Raw genomic sequence first — 21,955 nt, forward strand, 5'->3', positions numbered from 1 at the left:
TCTAGGGAGCACCTGCCAGGTGGCTGGCCGGTGCTTAATGCGCTCGTGGCGCCAGGCAGGCTTCACAAAACGCGGGCAGCACCTGCGTGGCCAGCGAGTCGCCTGGGGCTGGAGGACCACCTCTGTTGGGAAGAGGGCCGGGAGGAAGAGGACCCAGGATGGAGGGCCTAGGGGTGCTCCAGGTCTCGGAGGGCACGGCGCCCCCGGGATCAGCATATCCCGAGAGTCCCGGGCACCAAGCAGCGGGAGGGAGTGCGACCCGGGAGGGAGGAGGGAGGGGCGTGGCCGCGCGCTGGGGGAGGGCTGGAGGAGGGGCTGTCGCGCGCCGCTAGTGGCTCTGGGGGCTCGGCTTTGCCGCGCTCGGTGCACTTGGGCGAGAGCTGTAGCCGAGAGAGGAGCTTAGAGTCTAGCGCAGCCACCGCGATGAGAGGCGCTCGCGGCGCCTGGGATCTGCTCTGCGTCCTGTTTGTCCTGCTCCGGGGCCAGACAGGTGGGAGAGCGCGGCAGACAAGAGGAGGGCACCCTCCACCCGGTGGGCGCAGTCCTGGGTCCGGGAGGGGTGCCACCAGCCGGGCTGCGTCCAGAGTGGTGGCTGTTGGCTTTTCCTCAGCTTGTGCGTTACCGTCAGTGCGAAGGTGGCGGGCGGCGGCGGGACTCTGTTGGCCCGCCTCGCTCACCTGCGCCAGGAGCCGGCGGCAGCGGCGGGCGGTGGAGACCCGGAGCCGGGAGTCTTCCGGGAGCCGGGGCCGCGGGGCTGCAGGCTGCGGGCGAGTTTGGCGATGCTTTTGTGCCGGCTGAGCCCGGGTGGCAGTGGCGGCGGCCTCGGGCTTCGCACCGAGAGCGTCCCCTTTCCGTGCGAGGCGCGGCCGCGGCTTCCTTTTGTTAAAAGTTGCGTGTGGGTGACCGGCACCCGCGAGGACCAGCCCACGGGTCCCCGGACGCGCGCCGGGCAAAGTTGGAGAGCCTTTTCTCTGCTCTGCGGACGCTGCTTCCCCTCCGCGGGCGCTCTTTGTGCACAGGGCTGGGGATCCAGCCGCAGTTGCTCTGGTCGTGCGCGGCGCCACCCGCGGAGACGAATCTCGGGCTTGCTTATGCTCCCCCCTCCCCCCCCCCCCTTTTTTTTTTTTTTGCACGGGGAGCACGCGGCGTGCGGCTCTGGGGCAGGACCCCGCGAGCCTGTAGGTGGCGGCTACGGGGACAACTTGAGCCAGGCGTGTGGCGAGCAGCCGCTAGGTTGCAGACTTTTTCCTTTTGTAAATCTCGTGCTAAAGGCTCGCCCCTCTCTGCAGTCGCTCGGTGTTCATTGCTGCCACGCGCCGGGGAGCTGCTGCAGCCTACGTTGGCCGCCAGCTCCTGGGAAGCAGGGACCTCGTGCGGGGACGCAGCTGTTCCTTGCCACCTCGTGCGCGCAGTATGAGAGACGAGCCAGCCCGTCCTAGCTTTGGAAACCCCGGGTCTCAGTGTATGAGACTTGTAATCGCAGGTGGCCGCTTTCTTTGGGAATCCCGAGATCTAGACACCCCCTCCCACGTGATAGCCACCCTCTGGCCGCCTGGGGTGGGGTAGGGGAAGAAGGGGTGAACTTCCTGCAAATCCCATTTGTTTCTTCAAGCTGTTAGGGAAACCGTGGTGCCTCTGCACGGGAACTTGGGTCTCAAGGTGGAAGAGGATCTGCAGGCTCCTGGTGCTCCTTAGCCCTGCCCCTTTCTGCCAGGTGTCGCTGGTGCGCCGCCTGTGCGGGTCGCCTGGCTAGTCCCTGAATCCTTGGTCTCTCCCGGGTCGTTTCCAAAACAAAACCCAGAAACCCTTTAAGGTTACCCTGATGCTGTAGGCTAGAGAGAATCTGCTCTCTGGAATGAAGCGTCCAACGGCCAGCAACGCTGTGACCTGTTTGGAGCCCACCGCTGGTTGCATTTTCCAGATCCCACTCGCCCCTGATGCTTTTTTGAAAGGACAGGGAGGGCTTTCCTGTGGGGAAGGCCTTGCATCTGGACCCTTGTGCCGGAGGAGGGGTCACCAGGGATCACAAATGAGTGTCCAGATTCCTAGGCGTATTTGACCGCTTAGCTGAAACTGACTCCAACGATTTTTTATATTTTCCACCTTGTTCTGCTTTAGACCAAGGTGGAACACCAGAAAGATCATAGTTCCTCATTAAAAAACTGAAACGAATCAATGGTTTGCATCTTCCTCCTGATGAGTGTGCTCTGACCAATAACTTTTTGGCAAAGGGAATTGGAAGGTCTGTTTCCTGCCTGGCAGGCAGAGTGTTGTAATGACAAACCTTTGCTCTGCCCCTCCAGTTTCAGGCCCCCCTTTCAGACCTACAGCCTCCTTGGTTATGTGCCCTTGGGCAGGTCGTTTAAATTTGGAGTGTGTGTGTGTGTGTGGGGGGCTTCAGTTTTTCTGAAGGTACTAGAAGACATTGCATCATGAAGGATGGGGGGGGGGCGTGTTTCAGAATTCCAGAAAGCTGCTTTCTTGTTTAAGGGTCTCTTGGGGTGTGTGTGTGTGTGTGTGTGTGTGTGTGTGTGTGTGTGTGTGTGTGTCTGTTCTGCTCCTGGCTTAGCAGGAAGTGGTTGTGTGTTTTTGTTTATGTTGTGATCTCCTTTTGGAGGGCTAGCAAGTGCCTGCTCTGTAGTAACCCCTCCTCCTTCCCGGGGCATTCACAGCATCCACAGCTCAACAGGATGGTCCCCAAACAGTGAATCAGATTTTCCCCCTGTTCCTGCAGGTGCAAGACCCTAGTCATTCATGCACCTGGCATTCTGGCTTATGATCCTACTGGAAATAATCTGATAGTTCTGTACTAAAGAGATCCCAGATAATTTCACTTCCCCCACCCATCCACACATTCTTTTTTCTTGTGACGTTTTAAATCATGCATGCCTTGCTTTTGCAACACGCTTTCTAGTGTGCCTTAAATACCATATCATGGATGTGCTTTGTGCATCCGTGGGGCTTTATAATGAGCAAATGTCTGCCAAGCCCCGAACTGAGGGCTTTCCCCTGCCTTTCACTACTCAGGGGGCCCAGGAGGTTGGACCACTACAGCCAGCCTCTAGTATTTTCCTATTGGAGAACAAGTCACTTGCCCAAAATAATCGGTGAAGGAGCCTGAGCTCAGCTCCATATGCCCACTGTGTATCCATTTATACAACTTGCCAGAATCTGTTGTAAAGTAAGACACATACAAAAATATTTAATGAGTGCTTACTATAAGCCCAGCCCTGTTCTGAGGTTCTGAGGCTACAGGACTGCTGATTTGGGTAAATGGGCTTCAGTCTACCTGCCTTAGAACATTTGGGTTAGTTTTTTTTTTTTCAATTTTAAGTGAGTTAATCCACCAGGAGGATTCACTGCTGTATAGCTTGGGCAGGGGCATTTGAGCCTATCATATGAGGGTTTGAGGGGCGGTTAGCTGGATCCGTCCAGTCAGGCTTCCTCAGAAAGGAAGATAAGTTATCTCTAAAATGAAGTTGAAAACCATTCCCGGCCCCCCTTCAAATGAAGATGATTATGAGCGTTAGGTATTTGTCCCTGGTAACTGGCGGATCTCAGAGGTTGTTTACTCTGGCCGAGCACGGTGAAATACAGTGACCATTTACCGCACTCCCAGAAGAAATTCTCATCAGAAATGTGCCAAGTGTTCTGTGGGCTTCCCTTGTCCTGCACCGAGGTTGCAGATGTTGTTTTGGTGATGGATTTTGCCACTGTTGTTGACGGCCCTTAGAAGCTACTCCTAGGGTTTTGACTCATTTCCTCCAGCCGATTAAAGGACACAAGGAAATGAGGCAAACCAGCCCCGGTGTCCAGAGCAGCATTCTTAGCTGGATCTAGGTGTGGGGTTACCCCACGGAAGCAGGGGGCCACGGTCTCATTTCTCCAGAATGAATTAGGTTCAAAAGTGGGCGGGCGGGGGTGTGGGAAGTGCTGTAGTCATGTGTGGTAACTTTTCCAAAAGTGGGATTAAAAGACATTTGTAGGGATCCAAATATGCAAAATTTCATATGCAGCCTCAGCAGCTCCCGTCGCTATTTTCGCGGTTTCAGCTCTGGGGTGAGCGGAGCTTGGAAGGGAGTCAGTGGTAGGGAAGTGTTTGAATCAAGGACAAATCCAGCATGGATCTTGCTGAAAGTAGGAGAGACCTGGGTGCAAGCCTGGCCTCCTGGCTCGGATTGCTGCCGTTATGGGGGCATGGGTGGGTGTGTGTGGTTCGTCTTTGGACTTCAGTCTCCAATAAATGAGTAGTTTTAAGCCAGTAGCCAGCTCGTGGGCATGCTTGTTTGGCTGACTGGATGCTTCTAGGAAACATGGAAGATGGTTCCAACTAAAATGCTCCAGCCTGATTATTTCCCATCCATCTTATGGTTCGGCTTCCATTTTTGCCGCGAGAGACACCTTGACAGAATGTAACGTTTAAGTTCAGTTATTATTTAGGGCGGATGGCATCAGAGTTCAGAGCTTGGTGTCTGGAACTGACAACTCATTCTGCCACTCACTCACCCGCCACCGTGAGATCAGGTACCAGATGCTTACCCTCTGTGTGTGGGAGGGGTAACGGGGTCAAGATGCAGAGGCTGGGGGATTGAGTGCAGGAGGTTCTGTACATGGTGCGCTAAGCATGGGGCCGCTCTCAGGAAGTGGGTGGTCTCCTCTGTGCTGGGATTTTACAGCCCCCCTTTCAACTTAGTCTCTTAGGGGGAAAAAATGCGACTGGTATAAAACCAGATTGCACAGATTACCTTTTTTGATTAAGATGAAGTTCATTTATTGAATGACTAGGCTTTGCTGCCAGTGGTGATATGTACTGCTTTTCCTGGCTCTGTAGTTGATTTCACCTGACTTCCCCGCCAAAGGGCATACAGAGTTGGGGATAAAAGTTTAGGGAGCGAGGATCCAGGTGAATAAGCCCCTCCTCTGGTCTCAGGAGCCCCTTTCTCTACTCAAAGGGGCTTTGCAGACACAGGACCATAGGAGCTTTCTGGAGGGGCTTTCCTGGACTAACTTCCCCGGAGTACCCTCTGGATGGGTGGCGGGGTAACGGGGTCTTGTAAACCTGCCCTTGGCTGGGTTCCGACCCACAGCAGCCTGGAAAGCACTGCTTTAATGGCCGGACCACGCTTTGAGCACAGGCAAGGCTGGCGAACGCTGGATCAGTTGAACGAAGTTTATCAATCCCTCCCTGTGTCCTCACAGGGACAGCAGATAGGAGCTGGGGGGGGGGGGGGACGTGCTCAGAGTCAAACTGGGGGTTTTCAAAGAGAGGCACCTCAAGTCTCATCGGGAGGGTGTTAGCAGAGATGGGGGACTGTGGGTGTCCACTGAGATCTTACTTTGAGATAAGATTGAACCCCACAGAAGGGGTGCAGAATATCTGTAGTTGTGTTAGTTAGGAGAATCAAGAGGAACGTGAAGCAGGACGTTCAGATCTTACTTGAGGCCCATGCAATCTTTGGTCAGATGGCTGAGGGTAAGGAAGTGGAGGATACGAAGGTAGAAATATTAGATAAGTCTCAAGGAAGAGGGGAGGGAGGGGGAAGGACGGACGGAGGGAGGGAGGGAGGGAGGGAGGGAGGGAGGGAGGGAAGGGAGGAGGGAGTGTATTTATTGTTGAGCTTGGTCCAGATTGTGAAGAAGGCCTTGAAGGCCAGGCCAAGGTGGACATGACAGGGAACAAGGTCACCAGTCCAGGGCCACCTGCTTTACCTTCTGTTCCGTTAAGCACAGCACGGAAACCAGTGTCCCCTCCTGCCCCCAGACGTGGCATAGCCTTACTCTAGGCAGTCAAGAAGAAGGGAGAGTCTTCATTTATTTTTAAAGTAAAATTGTATATCCTAAAACTGACCGCTTTACCACTTTGGAATGCACAGTTCAAGGGTATTAAGTACATTCACATTGTTACGAAACCAGCCTTATCACTTCATCTTGCAAAACTGAAACCCTGTACCCATTAGAGAACTCCTCCCCACCCCATCCCCTGGCTGTTACTGCCTCTGGACTGTTCTCTGTGTCTGCTGTGAGTAGACCCCACAATGTCTGCCGCCTTCTGGTTGGCTTATTTTACTTACCAGAATGTCCCCAGGGGTCTTCCGTGTTGTGTAAGGCCAGAATTTCATGTTTGCTTGACATCATGTTTGAGACAGATCTTGCCATGTAGACCAAACTGACTTCTTAACTCTTGATCACCTTGCCTGTCTGGTGCCACCATACCTGGCAGGATTTCCCCCTTTTAGGGCTGGCTAGTATTTGTCCTATTGTATGTATACTTTGCATGTTGTTTCTCCAGTCACCACTGATGGGCAAGGGTGTCTCACCTTAGAATGAGAGCCCTGCGTTAGTGGAGAGGTATAGAGAAGGACAATTCATTTAGGCTCTTCAGTAGTATTGGTCAAAGGGGTGGGAAGCCCTACAGGCTAGGTATATTCTGGAGACAAGGGAGAGTGCCCAAGAGACCAAGGTGGATAAAGATGGCATGCAGTTGGCACCACCTGCCAGGCATAAAGCCTTGGAAAGGAGAGTTGGAGTTCTGCTGGTGTAGGGCCTGGGAGTATTGGTGGGTGTGGGATTCACAGGACAGGCTGGGAGTGGGCTCTTGGTGGGAATGAGCATGGTGTCCGGCCTGTTCATTCATCACCTCTGGGTTGCATTTACCGGAAACTCAATTTTACAGACACGAAGCTCTGTATCAATGAAGTTCTTTTTTCGGGTCAGGTCCATGTAAGAAATAAAATGAAACCCCAAAGTCTCAAACTCTGGCTCAACACCATTATGAAAGGATTTGGGGGATTATAAAGGATTCTGTGTTAAGTGTGCACCAGCCATACGATGAAGAGAAAGATGCCGTGAAAGGAACTGTCCGGTGGAAAGGGGAATAAAATGGATGTTTTGGGGTGGAGGCGCAGACACAGAGCTGATGAGCACTTTGGGGAAACAAGGACTTTGAAAGCAACTTAAAGAAATTGGATTTATTAGACCTGGAGACGATAAGGTGAGGGAGGCTGAGTGACTGTCAGTCTCTTCAAGTATTTGTAGTCTGTGACAGGAATGGGCAGGTTGCCAGTGGGCATGTAGTGCCCTGGAAGGAACCTGGGATTTTTGTTTTTTTTTAAATTCTTTAATTGTGGGCTGAAAAAGACTGCCACAGCTGGTTAATGGATCTCTGCAGGAGATATGAGAAAAGCCAAGTGCCATTTTGATATGGTCCCATCCCGCCTAAGTCAGTTGGCTTGATGTCCCTTTTATGGTCAGCAGCCCTTGTGATGTTATTTGGAAATGAGAAAATAACTGGCCGAGTGGAGTATTTCTCATATGTGCCGTGTGGCCTCATAGGTTTGGGCGCTCTATGGAAAACAGCCGGTGAGGAAGCCACAGCCTAAAAATAGGTTATTGATCTGTTGGGGTAGGTCATCTAACCACAGAGCAAATTGTGCTGTGCAGTGAATGGAGTGCCGAGATAAGAGAACTGAGGAAGTCTGAGGCCTAGAGAGATCCATCCTCACCTAAAGGTGGTTGGTGTGCTGTGGGGTCCCATGTGCCCTGGGACCACCCTGCCCTGTGGCTAGGTAGAAAGCTTAACTGGGATGCAAAATGCTCAGCGGAGATGAAGGATGCAACACCGCCCCTCCTTTCTCCTTGAGTACTCAGGGTGGATTGCTCCTTCTGTGGCTCACCCACCACTCTTCCTTCCCATCTGCCCATTCCCTTTGGGCATTTCACAGTCGTGGTTCAAAGGCACACATCAGACCAACCAGGGATCTGGAGGAAGGTGGTAGAAACCGCAGGGTGGCTCACCAGCTTCTGTCGGTCAGTAATGTCATGTAAGAGAGGATGGTGTGAGCCGGGCATTGGTGCTGCACGCCTTTAATCCCAGCACTCAGGAGGCAGAGGCAGGCGGATCTCTGTGAGTTCGAGGCCAGCCTGGTTGGTCTACAGAGCGAGATCCACGAAAGGAGCAAAGCTACACACAGAAACCTTGTCTTGAAAAACAAAAACAAAAACAAAAAGGAAAAAAGAATAAAAAAGAGAGAGGATGATGTGTAAGGTGGGATTCCTGGCTCCAGGAGCTGGAATCTATAGGAAGGTCAGCGCTAGCAGACCCACAGGAATGTCATGTGTGGTGAGATTTAGTTGACAGTCTGGTCATGTGCCTTACAATGGGGTTGGAGGACGAGGCATCACTCCTTGAGTAGAATGGTGGGTTCAAAGGCATTTTGGGGACCAGAAATAAATCTTGAAGAGTGGGCTGTGATTCAGTCAGGGTCTGAAGAGCAAAAGTGAAGCATTGAGTGAGCCCAAAGGCTCCCATAGAAAGAGGCTCTGGAGAGCGGAGTACAAGGTGATATGGGCTAATCTTTAGGGCACCTGGATTCTTCAGAATTCTTCAGAAATTGAAGCGTTTCCCACAGTGCCATATGTGATGAGATTTTTGTAAATGAAATCTGGTCAAGTAATTGCCTATTCAGAGAAATAGCTTTAAAAAATGGAAAAGCATGCATCTCACTTTGGCGTGTGATTATGTCTGTGTGTGCATCATGCAAATCCAGTTCAGGTATGAACCGAGTTGTTTTGAAGTCCAAGGCTAATTACACTACTCCTTTTCCCTCCCTGACACCCTCCGCAAGCCACTCCCAGCCATGATTCCAAATATCTGAACATCTTTCAAGTGGCAAGAGATGACTTCCCATTCTTCACTCGTTGACAATTTAAATCTTTAGTGAAATGAGAAGTAGGATATTCAACAGGCTTCCAAAGCCCCCCTCCCCCCTTTTATGTAAATTCTCTTGATCTAGCAAAACCAGGGATGAGCAAGACCTCGGTGAGGTCTCTGCTTGGGCTGGGACCCACAGGTTCTTTCCAGATTCTGTGGCCACTGCTGCCTTAAAGGCTCTTAGATCTACTGGTGGGCCCCAGTATAGAAACAATATTGAAAGAGCATCAGGTAGCCCATATAGTCAAGAACGAACTCATTTCTGGATATTATGGACTGTGCTTATGGAGCTCGGGAAATCAGAGTTTCCTTGGGACCTGACAAAGAGCAGGTGGCTGTTTGTGGTGGGCGGAGTACTGTCACCTAAGGGAAGGCGTAGGTCCTTGACCTAGTGGGGAAAAGATAAGTAGAAAAATGAGAAGGGGAGAAACTCACCTCCTTTGCCGGTGTGAGGCAAAATATTCAGCCTGTCTCAAGTGACTTGGGGTGTTTCAAAGGCTTAGGAAGGGGGGACTCCCTGATGTTCTGAAACTACCAGGAATTTGAAAATAATAGTCTACTCTTAAGCGATTTCTCTGTGTTGAGAACAAAGGAACGGTGGTCACAGTGGATTTGGCAGGGACGATGTCTCTTTGGGGAGGAAGTACTCACAAAATGGAATCCAATGCCTGTATCAGATTCAGGGGGGAAAATGTCCTGGAGATATTAGAAGTGTTCAGGGTGGTGGCATTGGCTGTCATTTTACAAGGCCAGTGTATGCTTAAAAAGGGAGCAGAGCTGTATTTTCAAAGCAGAGAAACTAGACAGGGATTTTTAAGGTGATCCTTAGGTCGTAGAATATTTTAAATGCATTTCCACTTGCATCCTAATTGTCCCGGTGTAGACTGCCTTCATTGTTTGGATCCACAAGATCTCACTGTGGAGCTCAGGCTAGCCTGGTACTTACTGTGCTGCCCAGGTGGACCTCAAACTCCTGATCTTCCTGCCTCACCCTCCCAAGGGCTGGGATTGCAGGCATGCACCAACCAGCCAGCTTTGTTTTTCTTAATGTGAAGGCCTTAGAGTAGCTAGTAACAAATTTGTCCTTGAACATTCTTGTATTTATTTTCTTTTCATATGTATGTTTTTTGCAGGGAAATAGTAGGTGCGTTTTCAGCTGAACCAGACCCAGAAAGCACCATTTTGATAGGAGAGGACCCCCCCCCCCCAATCCCCGTCCCAGTTTTAAAATAAGCTAGCATATGTAGAAAGGGTTGTGAGTTTTTTTCTTCAGATCCGAATGTGTTGCCTAATTTACATTTCAGCATTTTTAAGGGACATTATTTCAAATGATCATCCAGTTTAGAACCACTGTCTCCTGAAGGGGCTGGTCGAGTGAGGTGCCCGTGGGCGAGGGGCCCCTCCTGACATGGGATGCCTGGTGGGAGCGGGGTCTCTCTGTTGGACTGTGCTTAACTGAGCCTGTATGAGGAGCTATTAAGTGTCGGGTGGTGGTGTAGCAGTGAACATCCTTGACCTGGGGCTTATGTTCTAGTGAATTCTTTTCTTCTCCAGAGCCCAGAAAAGCAGAGAAGGAAAGAGAGTAGAGAAAGAAATTTGAAGGCCTGTTTTACAAAAATCCATTGATTTTTAGACTTAATGACCAGCGGCTTCTGGCCAATGAAGGGATAAACAGAGAAAGGTCAGAGAAGGTAACCGGGAGGGCAGGAAAAAGAGGATGATGGGGAGAGGACAGGATAGGGACCAGGTCAGTGGGATGTTTTGGGTGATTGGGGGCCATTGCCTTCCCAGGAAGGACTGACCGTGGGCTGTGGTCCCGGTGGATCACGGTTCTTAATTCAGCTGGCGCTCATTTGACGGGGACCAAATCCGAACTGAAACACTGGGTCAGCCCTCAGCTTCAGGATTTGGGGGCATCTTCACTGTGCCAGGGTACCTTGCCAGTCTGAAGGTTTGGAACCCTTTGTTGAGAACATACCAGAGTGTTCTTTCACAGCCGAGGGAGGTGTTTCGGGTCTAAACACACTGCTCTTTGGAGCTCTCAGAGGCTGGAGGGACTGGTTCTGTACCACAGTTAAAAATCCTTTCTTTCATCTTTTTATTGAAGAACTTTGGCGTAACCATATTAAAACCTATAAGACTGTACTTGGACGATGTGCGGCTTAGCCATGATAGCCCTGAAGTTCCACTCTTGTGGCTGTGTCTGGTCTGGGTGCAGTTACCTGCAGGGAGATGACGCAGGAGGGAACAGAGTGTGATTGCTTGTTGATTTTTTGCGTCCTAGCCTTTAGAGTGAGTGGCCTTTCCGACATCCAGAAAGTGATCGTCTCCGAGCTAGCTCTTCAGTTTTAGAAATGGGACTCAGTGAACGGAGAATCGAGACTGGGAAATGAGGACTAGCAGCTCTTCTCTGTCTGCCCTTGGATGGTGGATATGTGGTCCTCGCGGAGGGATCTAGGGACAGATAATGCCCCCCCACCCCCCACCCCCTCCACCCCTCTGCTGGAACTGGGAAGGACACCCCTGAGTTGACCGACCTAGTTGGAGGTTTTAGGGAGGAAGCCTGGGGTGCTTGGCCTGTGGCATCCAGCAGTGTTGATAAAAGTCACTGGCTTCGGACATGCATGTGTGGGTTTTCACTGGTTCACAACATCAGTTGTTCGAAACGCTTGTTCCTTTGGATCCAGCGTAATCATCGTGGGTTAGACTACTGTTTGGGGTGAGATTTCCAGGCCTTGTGTTTAACCTGACCTTTGTTCTCGCTTTCTCTTGTGGTAAACTTGGGGAGGAAAGGGACAGGTTAACAGTCCATCATCCCAGGGAAGTCAAGGCAGGAACCTGGAGACAGGAACCGAAGCAGAGACCATGGAGGGATGCTGCTTCCTGGCTTGCTCAGCCGGCTTTCCTTACAGCTCAGACCCACCTGCCTAGGAATGGCACCACTCACAGTTCCTGGGCCTTCCACATCAATTGCCAATCAAGAAAAGCCTTATAGACACATCCACAAGACAATTCCTCTGTCTAGGTTTCCTCTCCCCAGGTGACCACCCGAGGTTGTGGCAAGCGGATAATAAAAACTAGCCAGTATAACCATGTTTAAATTTATTGTCTCTTGACTGGGAGAGAGCAAAGACATTTTAAAAAAGCAGCAGGGAGTCAACCTCCGATTTGTACTGTTCCCTGGCCTGTTTGAAAACCTTTTGGTAGCCATTTTTCTTTCAACACGGAGGAGCAGACATTATCTTCATGGTTGCATTGTTGCTGGCGTTTTAAGACGTTGTTTTATGTAACTCAGGCTGGCTTCAAACTCAGTAGGTAGCCAAGGATACCTCAAACTCCTCATCTTCCTGCCCTCACCTCTCAAATGTTGGGATGACAGGCGTGTGTCACCATACCTGGCTAACATGTTTTTTATCAAAGGGACATCTCAAGGACGACATGGAGCAGTGAGCTCTCGGATCCACAAGACCAGTCTTGGGCCTTTGCCCCCTCCCAGCTCACCTGCTCATTCCTATGAAGCACGATTTCATCTATAAACATTCTCAGTATGTAGCTCTAAAACCCCGATTCTCTCTTCTGAACAGTAACAGTGCCATTTCTGATCATTGCACTGCCCGCCCCCGCCCCAAGCCTTCAAGACACGGGGGAGGGACACTTTATTCAGACTGGAACACAAGCCATATCTCTACCCTGCTGTGGAGTATTCAGTACCCACCTTTGTCCGGTTGGAAATAAGTAAGATTAAAAATATAAACAAGTTTGTGAATGTTTGACTGAATTGAAGCGCCAGCCTCGGTTGGGAGGTTCGCGCCATTGCTTCTTGGTAGGGTTTAGCCTTGCGGGCGCCTGCCGAAGGGGTTGTATGTTTGCCCTGTCACCGTCTGTCAGTGGGAATTATGCTGATTGCATTCCTGCAACAATTAGCGTGTTTCAGTCCCTGCATTTCCGCAAATTGTTGATTGAGTGGTTCGAGCATGATCAGATTTTGTTTTTAAAGAGAATGCTGGATAGATAGTGTGTTAGTGTTTTCGATGACAATAATGTTCTTCTAATAGGTACCTTTAGACAGATACCTTAGGTAGCCCTCTTGTCTGCTTTTTCTGGGAGCTGTTTTCTATTCGTTTCCTACCATGAGTGACATTTAAATTAGCAACTAGTCTGCTCGCCTTTCCTTTTGTGCCAGGAGCCGGGGATTTGAAGGAGTAAGTACCCGTTTTGCCCTCAGCTAATACCCGTTTGCAGAACTTGCCCTCTTCCGTTTTCCAATCAACTCTGTCAGTGACAAGGACTCACCTCTTCTCCACCATCTCTTACTTTTGGTTCTGCAGGGGCCAGTGTGCACCTGGTGCTGGTGGAGATGTTCTGTTGGGCTCCTCTTTCTGAAGGGCTGCCCCGGCAGCCATCCCAGTGATGTGTTCATGGCAGCTTGCCTGCAGTCTTTATTCTGAAGGTCAGATGTCTGATAGGAAGCCTTGACCATCCCGTCTTTGCTCAGTGTTTTTGCTGTATTGTCTTTTTTGGCCACAAAGTGCTGTCAAAGTCAGGTGCACGAATCTTGCCTGTGACTTGGCCACACCTTTACCTAGACACCCACGGGAATGATTTCTTTTACCCTTTGCAGCCCAGTAGTTCTGAGTGGTGGCCTATCCCGAGATGTGATTGCTGCCTTGACGAAGAATCCCAAGCGAGGCTTTCCTTTTCCCTCACTGGAGAGTTGTTGAAGATCAGAGGTTTCTATTTGTTCTATTCTCCATTGGCTTCAGAGCCTCCAGCATGTATATGTTGGATCTTCTTTGTCTGTCTTCCAGACCTACTATTTTCTTGGAAATTCTTTTAGTTCCTTTATAATTTGTTTAGATTCAAATCATCCAGTTTGTTTGAGGTACCCTGCCACCCTGCTCCTGCTGCTTCCTCAGTATTTAAAACACACACACACATACAGACAAACACACCTTGTCACACACATCGCACATATACACACATACACCCCCCACCCACACACACAACCTGCCACACACACACAAACACAACCTGCCACACACACACACCACACATATACACACATACCCTGCCACACACACAGACACACACACATACCTTGCTACACACACACCACACATATACACACATACCCTACCACACACACATACCACACACACACACAGACACACACATCTTGCCACACACACACCGTACATATACACACATACCCTGTCACACACACACACACACACACACACACACACACACACACTGCCACATACATATACCATACACACAACACACACACACATACCACACACACACACACACACACACACACACACAGCCCCTGCCACTACTATATTGCTGCCACCACCACCAACAAAACAAAACAAAACACCCCAGGGTCTTTCTGTATAGTCCAGGATGACTTCAAATTCTGGGATTACAGGAAGGGCCACACTGTACTCTGTGACACATTCACTTTTATTTGTTCTTGTGTTTTGTATTTTATTTCTGATTTTTTTCGTTCTTTCATGTCCACTTTTTAAATTTTCATTTTTCTCAATAACCTTCCAAGTTTTAAAATTATTTGCATGTGTGTGTCTGTGAGTATGTGCACACCTACATGTGTGCACATGCACATGTATGCTTGTGAGTGAGATCAGAAGAGGGCACCGGGTGTTCTCTATTGTTCTCCACCAGTTTATTCCTTTGAGGCAGGGTCTCTCCCTGAATGCATAGCTTGGGTTTTCTCAGCTGGACTGCAGTAAGCCTCAGTGATCCTGTCTCCTTCCATCCCCCCTTAGGCTGGGATTACAGGTGTGTGCTGGATGGCAACTGTTACTTCTCTAGAGGTGGTGGGACCTGGGAGTGTGGAGCTGATATGAAATGAGGCAGACCAGAGTCACATGCAATAGTCAGCTTGCTTCCGAGCCTCGGTCACATGGGTAAAGTTCAAGCTGTATCAGTCACAGGACAAGATCTGGCTTTCCTTACCTCCTGAGTGCTAGGATTAAAACCCTGCTCCACTATGCCAGTCTTCCGTGTGTGTGTGTGTGTGTGTGTGTGTGTGTGTGTGTGTGTGTGTGTGTGTGTGTTTTAAAGATAGGGCCTTACGTATCCCTGGCTGGCCTCAAACCCACTATTTAGTTGTGGCTGGCTTTGAACTCTCGATTCTTCTCCCCTCACCTCCTGTATACTGGGATTACAGGGGTGTGCCGCCAGCTGAAAGACTTTATTTTCTATACTAGAGATGTTATTCTGCTTTTCAGTTTTTCTCTCCCCGCTCTTTGAAACGAGCAGGCCAGTACTGTGTCCTAAGTATTGCGGGCCCAGCTATCCACTCTTGTCACTCAACGGTAACCTTACTGCCCTCCGTGCCTGTCCCCAGCCGCTCTGTCCAGGCCTCTCTTTCTATTTCTTGCCCCTCTTCTGTTAGATCCCATCCCCACCACGGCCTCTCTTGTTGGGCTTCATCTGGGGTGGTTAGTTCGTAGGGATGGAACCTCCCTCCCTCCGGAATACCCCGGCGCATTGGACATGGCTTCCCAGTCTTCTCCCTGCGCTCACTGTGTCTTCTCAGAATGAGCTGTGTGGTGAGCTACGTTTGCTGCTGGTAGTTCGTCCCCACTCTGCACACTCTGGGCACCATACACCAGATCACACAGGGCTGTGATGTCACACTCTGGATGCCCTGCCCACCAGGTCATTCAGGGCTGTGATATCATACTCTGAGTACCACACACCAAATCACACAGGGCTGTGATGTCACACTCTGGGTGCCCTGCCCACTGGGTCACGCAGGGCTATGATGTCATACTCTGGGCACCACACACCAGATCACAAAGGGCTGTGATGTCACACTCTGGGTGCCCTGCCCCCCGGGTCACGCAGGGCTATGATGTCATCTGAAGTCTTGGCTTCTGCTCTCTACCCAGTTTTGTGGTTACCACCCCTGAAGCCGACTCTGGGGCCCCCTTTTACCCTACGGCTTGTTAATTTATGGATTTGCCAGGCCTGGACCGAAGTGAAACATTAAAAGACTGGCTGATGCCTTTGAAAACACAATCTCCTTTTTAAAGTACAATTTAAAAACATTTGTCGTGGAGACAAGAGTTGCGTTTGTTAAACTATCTGAACACAGATTAGTGTGGAACAAATACTTCCTGGCCTCCTGACATCAGCTGTCTAAGCTCATTGTTTACGACAAAACATGGCAGGGGAACCCATCAAGGACCAGGAAGCTCATTACGGAGCTGTTGTCTTTGAGGAACATTTGTAAGAACTGACACGCTGTGCTGTTTGTTGGTCTGTCTGGGAGCTCTGAAGGAGACAGAGTCATTTTATAGTCTTGAAAGCATTAATGCCACATCTATACTTTTAATGCCATCGAATACAGCTATCACTGCTACCTAATTGGGTGCATTTTCCTCCCCCCCCCCCCCCCCCCCCGGAAAATATTTGTGTATTTCTAATTATAGTCATTTGAAAAAAAATTGTTGCCAGGGCTTGAAATATTAATTTATATTTTAAAAAAAATCACCAAATTTTCTCCCTCCAACGTGAGTTTCTCCTAATTGTCAATTGATTTCAATCATCATATGAACAGGTAACTAGCCAGGCATCGGGGGATTGGTGCATGCACCCCTGCATGCCTTTAACCCCAGCACTTGAGAGGCAGAGTCAGGAGGATCTCTGTGAGTTGGAGGCCAGCCTGGTCTACACAGGGAGTGGCAGGACTGAATAGAGAGACTATGTCTCAAACAAACAAAAGCTTGCTGTTTCAGAACTGGGCCTCTCTTCCCAACCCGCAGTCTGTAGACGGCCATAGTCCGAAGCAGTGTAGGAAATGAAACTTTCTCAGTGGACATACTGGAAGGTTTTGTTGTTGTTTATTGTTGTTTTCCTTGATTCTGGAAAACAGTAGGACCAGTTTCAGTCATTTACTCTTGTTTCCTGCAGGCGCTGAGATCATTTTACACAAGGGACCCACCCATTAAGGATCCCTTCCAGAAGGGAAGCAGGCTTTAATGCGTTGCTCCGAGAGAATGTCACCCCAGAAAATTTAAGAGAAAAGTGAACACTCATTAAGCAAATTGACCGGCAAGCTTCCCTGATGAATGTTGAATCAAATTTGAATACACCAATTTTGTCCATTAGTGTGCTTTTAAACCAATGCAATTGTTTGGGTCTAATTATTTTCTATTTTGTGTATTTGAATGTAGACTGGCTGTAGAATTAACTGTTGCAGGACAGTTATCTGATTAGCAATGGAGGAAAGCAGTAACGGGTATCTGCCTAACCAAGAAACGCTTGCTAGGTGATGAGAGGTGTCGGGTAGAGTAGAGTTCTGAATGGACAGAGACAGATTGTTGTGGGCAAGAAGTTTATTAGAAAGGTTAGCAATGCTACGGACAGACAGACAACCGCTTGGCAAGGCCTCTGAGGAGAGTTCAGGCCCCGGTGTTATAGACCAGCACGATGGGGCTCTGAAAAGAGATGAGTTCCACATGGCGGCCAGGGTCTCTCTGAGAAAAGCGGCAGGCAACTCAGGTTCTGCTTCTCCAGCAGGTAGCAATCGTTCCTATTTGCAAGAGGTAATGGTCCTGTTCAAGAGCATGGTCTGTGTAAGGGACCCCCTCTCCTCCTTGATGCAAGAGAATGGGCTCGGAGGTCCCCGGGGCGGGGAGGTGGGGGTGGGGGGGTGGGGCGTGGAAGGATTGAGTGCCAGGCCCTCTGACTCACTGAGCCAGATTGAGGTCTGATGCGCTGCAGAAGTTGTCTTCGTCACCAGTGGCACTGTTCTGGAGTCCTGTAGCTGTGACTGGTGCATTCTGCAACATTTCCCACTTGAAAGCTTGGGGATTTGAGAAATCTGTGCACGACTGGCTGCCAAGGCTTGTCAGGGGGACCCAGTGCGAGGCCGATTTCTAGGTGTAAAAGCCAGGCAGATTCGCTCACTCAAGAAAATCTGTTTCTGCAGGTTTGACTTGAGCTCCACGATAGAGATCCTGGTACAGTTTCTTGCTACGCTAATGTCCCGAGTCTGGGTTGCTTCTTCTGCTAGCTGTCTTGACTACTGTGTAGGGCAGGGGGGCTACCAGTTCTCCAGCTGCCGCCAGGACCGGCCACATCAGTAGCCCCTTGGCACCAGGTAAAGATGCCAGCATCCCCCGCCCCCAGAGCTGCTGCATTGGAAATGTGAGAGCATGGCTCCCCAGGCCCTTCAACAAGGCCATGGGGGAAGCTGTTGCAGGCTGAAGGCTGGGAACCGCTGACGACGGGTGTCAGGATGGCTGGGCTTCATCGCAGCACGCAGCACGCAGCACGAAGCTCCGGGCCTCTTGAGTCCCTTGAAGTTCAGACGGGGTGCGATTCTCAGTTCTTCTTCTGTCAGCCTAAGAAAGATAGGAGTTTCAGTTAGTCCAGACAGGAAGACAGAAAACTGCAGCACTGAGCACTGTGTGTGCACAGGTTCCAGAAGCATGCATGTGCGGTGCCGGAGAAGCCAAGACCTTTTTATCGGTGATATTTTCAGAGGATAAATAAGATTGACACCTGCCTTGATTACAAGCTTTCGGAGATCTCCCCCCCTCCCCCACCCCCAGAACTGCTCACATACATACATGGGGGACTACAGACATCCTCTTGGGTAGCCTGGTTCTATACCGCCATACCTGCCTCCTGCTTTACACTCAGAGGTCCCTTGGCTTCCTCTAAGGTATGCGGCTTCCTGCCCTCTGCTCACGGCCTGGGGCACAGAGGGCACAGGGCTTCTCCCTGGCCTCCTGGTGTACCCCAGTTTCCATCCTGTGCATCTCCCCTTGCTCTTCTACCGCTAGGGTGGGTCAGGCCAGCTAGCTCACTTGTGCTGCACGATTCTTCACACTTTATCGCAGAGTAATTATACAAATGTGTAATTATCCGTCTATTGCCCAACCAGGAGCTCAGTGTAACCTGCACTGGCGGGGGCGGAGAGGGCTTGGGCACTGTTGTTCCACGGGCCTAGCCCGTAGCAAGACTTCAGTGTGGTATTTTTGCAGGATGGAATGATAGGAATGGAGTACAGTCTTCATAGTTATTTCAAGGACACCTGAATTTAAGGCTGTGCGATAACCATCTGATTTTGCTGAGTTTCTTAGGAAAGCTGGTCTAGCTTAACTGGCAGCTGGTCCCATTGCAGTAGCATTTTTTTCCTTTGGTTTTAACCTTGGTTCTGGCTGGCCATGGAATACCCAAGAGAGCAGATTCTGGAGTGTTAGTCTTCCAGGGAGAGGCTACTCTTGAGGATGACAGAGCGAGTTCCAGGTCAGCCAGGTCAGCCAGGGCTGTTACACAGAGGAACCCTGTCTCCAACAATACTGTCATCCCCTACCCCCCCCCCCCCGAAATCCCACTGAACAAGCCACTGGAATAAGTTAGAGGTGTGCTGGTGTTTGCCCAGTGTGTGCTGGCCACTACTACATGTTCCTCTTGTGCAGCTAAAAGCACAGAGGCAGGGAGTTAGTTACAGCCTAAGGGACAGCCGTACCTGGACACACCTGCAGTTCCACCAACACCAGAGCTTTAAGAAGCAGTCATGATAACAGGGTCAGAGGCCAGCAGTCTGCACCGGAAAAGGTGTGGGGCAAGTTTTCATAGAAATGAGTGCTGTCTTGTCTCTCCCAGGGCTTCTGAGCACCGCTTCCTCCTTTGTGCACAGAAGTGGGGTGTTGGGGTGTCCTGTTCTTCCCACACAGTGATAGAAGAGACATGCAGGGGCTGGAGAGATGGCTTAATGGTTAAAAGTACTTAATGCTTTCCCAGAGGAATCAGCTGGATCCCAGCAACCAGCTCTGGTACAACCACCTTAGCTTCAGGGGATCCAATGCCCTCTTCTGGCTTCTGAGGGTGCCTGCACACAGACACAGACACACAGACACACAGACACACACAGACACACACACACACACACACACACAGATACACCAGAGACAGACAGATACACACACACACAAACTATACACAGACAGACAGGCACACACAGATACACACATACACCAGAGACAGACAGATACACACACACACACACAAACTATACACAGACAGACAGGCACACACACACATAAACACATAAAAATGAGAAGAAGAAAGATGCACTTCCTGGCCTTAGTTTGTTTTGCCCTGGCCAAAGCTTTGTGTTCCCTTCCTAGAAGGTGAAAACTTGTGAGCTACATCCCAGCAACAGCAGCACCTCGAGATGGGGCATTTGTCTAAAATAAGAGACTCAGCTTCATTGGTCTTTATGTGAAGAGTCGCGGTAACATTCACGCGCGTCATTTACAAAAACAGTGTAGCCTTAAGCCTGTTTTTTGAAGATGGTATTTCAAGACCTATAGAGTAAAAATGCTCATGTGCTTGTGGGAACCTTGCTTTGGGTAGAGAAACTAGGAATCTGTTGACTATTTGAAAATGACTGGAGTGTGTGTATATGCGCGTACATTTTACATTGCGGCTTCTATATACTCTGTTTTTGCAATGCTAAGGATCGAACCAAGGGCCTGTAGTGTGCTAGCCAAGCCCTCTGCCACTGACTTACACATCATAGTCACCTCACCACACTTTCTTATACCTGTTGTAAACTTCCGCTTGATTGAGTAAATTTAGGAACGAAAGCTCAAGTTTTTAAGAATTGTGTGAGAATAACTGTAGCATACACAGCTGACTAGGGACATTGTTACCCCAGAGGCATGTGATTTTGGTTCCTATGTCCTTTGTTTTAGTGGCTTCGTAGTCGTCAGGTACCCACCTGACCTCAGTGCACTCTGAACCACCGTTCCCTCCCCATCTTCCTGCTTGTCCTGGGCTCAGGGTTTTCAGGTTTTCTTGGTGCTTTTTGTGAGACTTCAGGTCCCTTAGGTCCTTAGCCTCTGGCTGCCACATTAGTGATCCCAGCAGCAAAAGCGGGGAGCTTTATCAAGAATAGGTTCTTAAAGGACTTAGGGATGATGGAAGGATCCTGAACAGCCCCATGCATGACTTCCAGACGTCGCCATTGAGGCTGGGAGAGGCCTGTGGGCTTCCCCAAAGCTTCGTTGCCTTGGCTTGGGATCCCTGTGTCTGGCTCGAAAACCCTCCTACCCTGAGTCACACTGTATTTCTGTGGTATCACCTGCCATCCCAAGCTTAGGGCGGCACCTGTCACTTAGACCCTCTGGTCTAGACTTTAAAACGTGCTGTATAAAGTTACACAGTTGGACCCCGCCCCGCCCCTGGACGGTCTTTATTTAGGTGGGGTGAGGGGGATAATTGCAAACGTTCAGAGAAGCCGCAGGATGAGTGCAGAGAACTCCAGGCTACAACTGCTAATGTCTGATCCTTGCTTTTCTTTTTCCCGGGGAAGAACGTGTCATCTGCCGGTTTCACGGGCACACGCAGGCCACCCAGGCTGACCCTCCGCCCTCGACTAGAGGGCTGCTTTTCTTCTCTCTGCGAAGGACCAAGAAGGGGGCTTCCCGTTCCTTAGGGAGCCCCTTAACTTCTGTAGGTTCTGATCAGGCTCACTGTCTTCCTAGAAATCTCTCTAGCACCGACAAAACAGATTCTCCTCCTTGGCAAGATAACAGGAAGGAAGAGTAGAGAGGGGTTACCCGATGGGTTCCCCCGGGAGTCGCCCCAGCCTGTTAGCCGGCTCCGCAGGACACTGTTGCCCTTCCAGGAACTGAAGTCTGGTGGCAGAGCAACCACCACTGCCTCTGCCCTCTTCTTCAGCGGCTGCCTCAGATAAAATTTCTTGTCGAAAACATTACCGCTTTGTCCCCCGCTTCTGGAGAGATGACATCTTGATGGTAGCAGTAGAAGGGAAATTTCCTGTTTGCTGCAGTGTGCAGGAACAGGGAAGACGCACTTTTCCTTATTTGACAGGTCCCTTAAAAGTAGATTTCGGAGTACGTTTATGAGTCAAATGTATTGACTTACCCATTATGAAGAAAATTAGCATATTCATCTAGTTAAGTCAAGTATAATTAATTCCTAGCATCTTTTCGAAAGCTAGAAAAATCAGAGAGGCGTTTCCAAAGTGTTGATCATAGTTGAAAATGCCTCAGGGAAACCGTCCAAACGTCAGGATGAGTAGGAAGGAAGAAGTGTGGCACTTGCATACATACGTGCAGTGGAACATTATTCGGCCTTGAACAGGGATAGAGTTCTGACACGCCACAGTGCAACCACAAGGGAAACGTGCAAGTCCCACAAGGACAAGTAGTGTAGGAGTACTCTTCC

At 50.0% G+C, this 21,955-nt stretch overlaps 1 protein-coding gene across 2 annotated transcripts in view; it reads left to right on the forward strand.

Annotated features, from left to right (window-relative positions):
- The first annotated feature begins 352 nt into the window (after positions 1-352).
- The window catches only part of Kit (KIT proto-oncogene, receptor tyrosine kinase), a 78,519-nt gene continuing 56,916 nt past the window's right edge, over positions 353-21,955 (forward strand). For both annotated transcript variants that reach the window (XM_059276029.1, XM_059276030.1), the window contains exon 1: positions 353-490. In XM_059276029.1, coding sequence (XP_059132012.1) covers positions 424-490 — 67 coding nt within the window. In that variant the 5' untranslated portion in view covers positions 353-423. The remainder of the gene's footprint in view (positions 491-21,955) is intronic.

The sequence above is a fragment of the Peromyscus eremicus genome, chromosome 10 (assembly GCF_949786415.1).
Source record: "Peromyscus eremicus chromosome 10, PerEre_H2_v1, whole genome shotgun sequence".
Taxonomy (NCBI): domain Eukaryota; kingdom Metazoa; phylum Chordata; class Mammalia; order Rodentia; family Cricetidae; genus Peromyscus; species Peromyscus eremicus.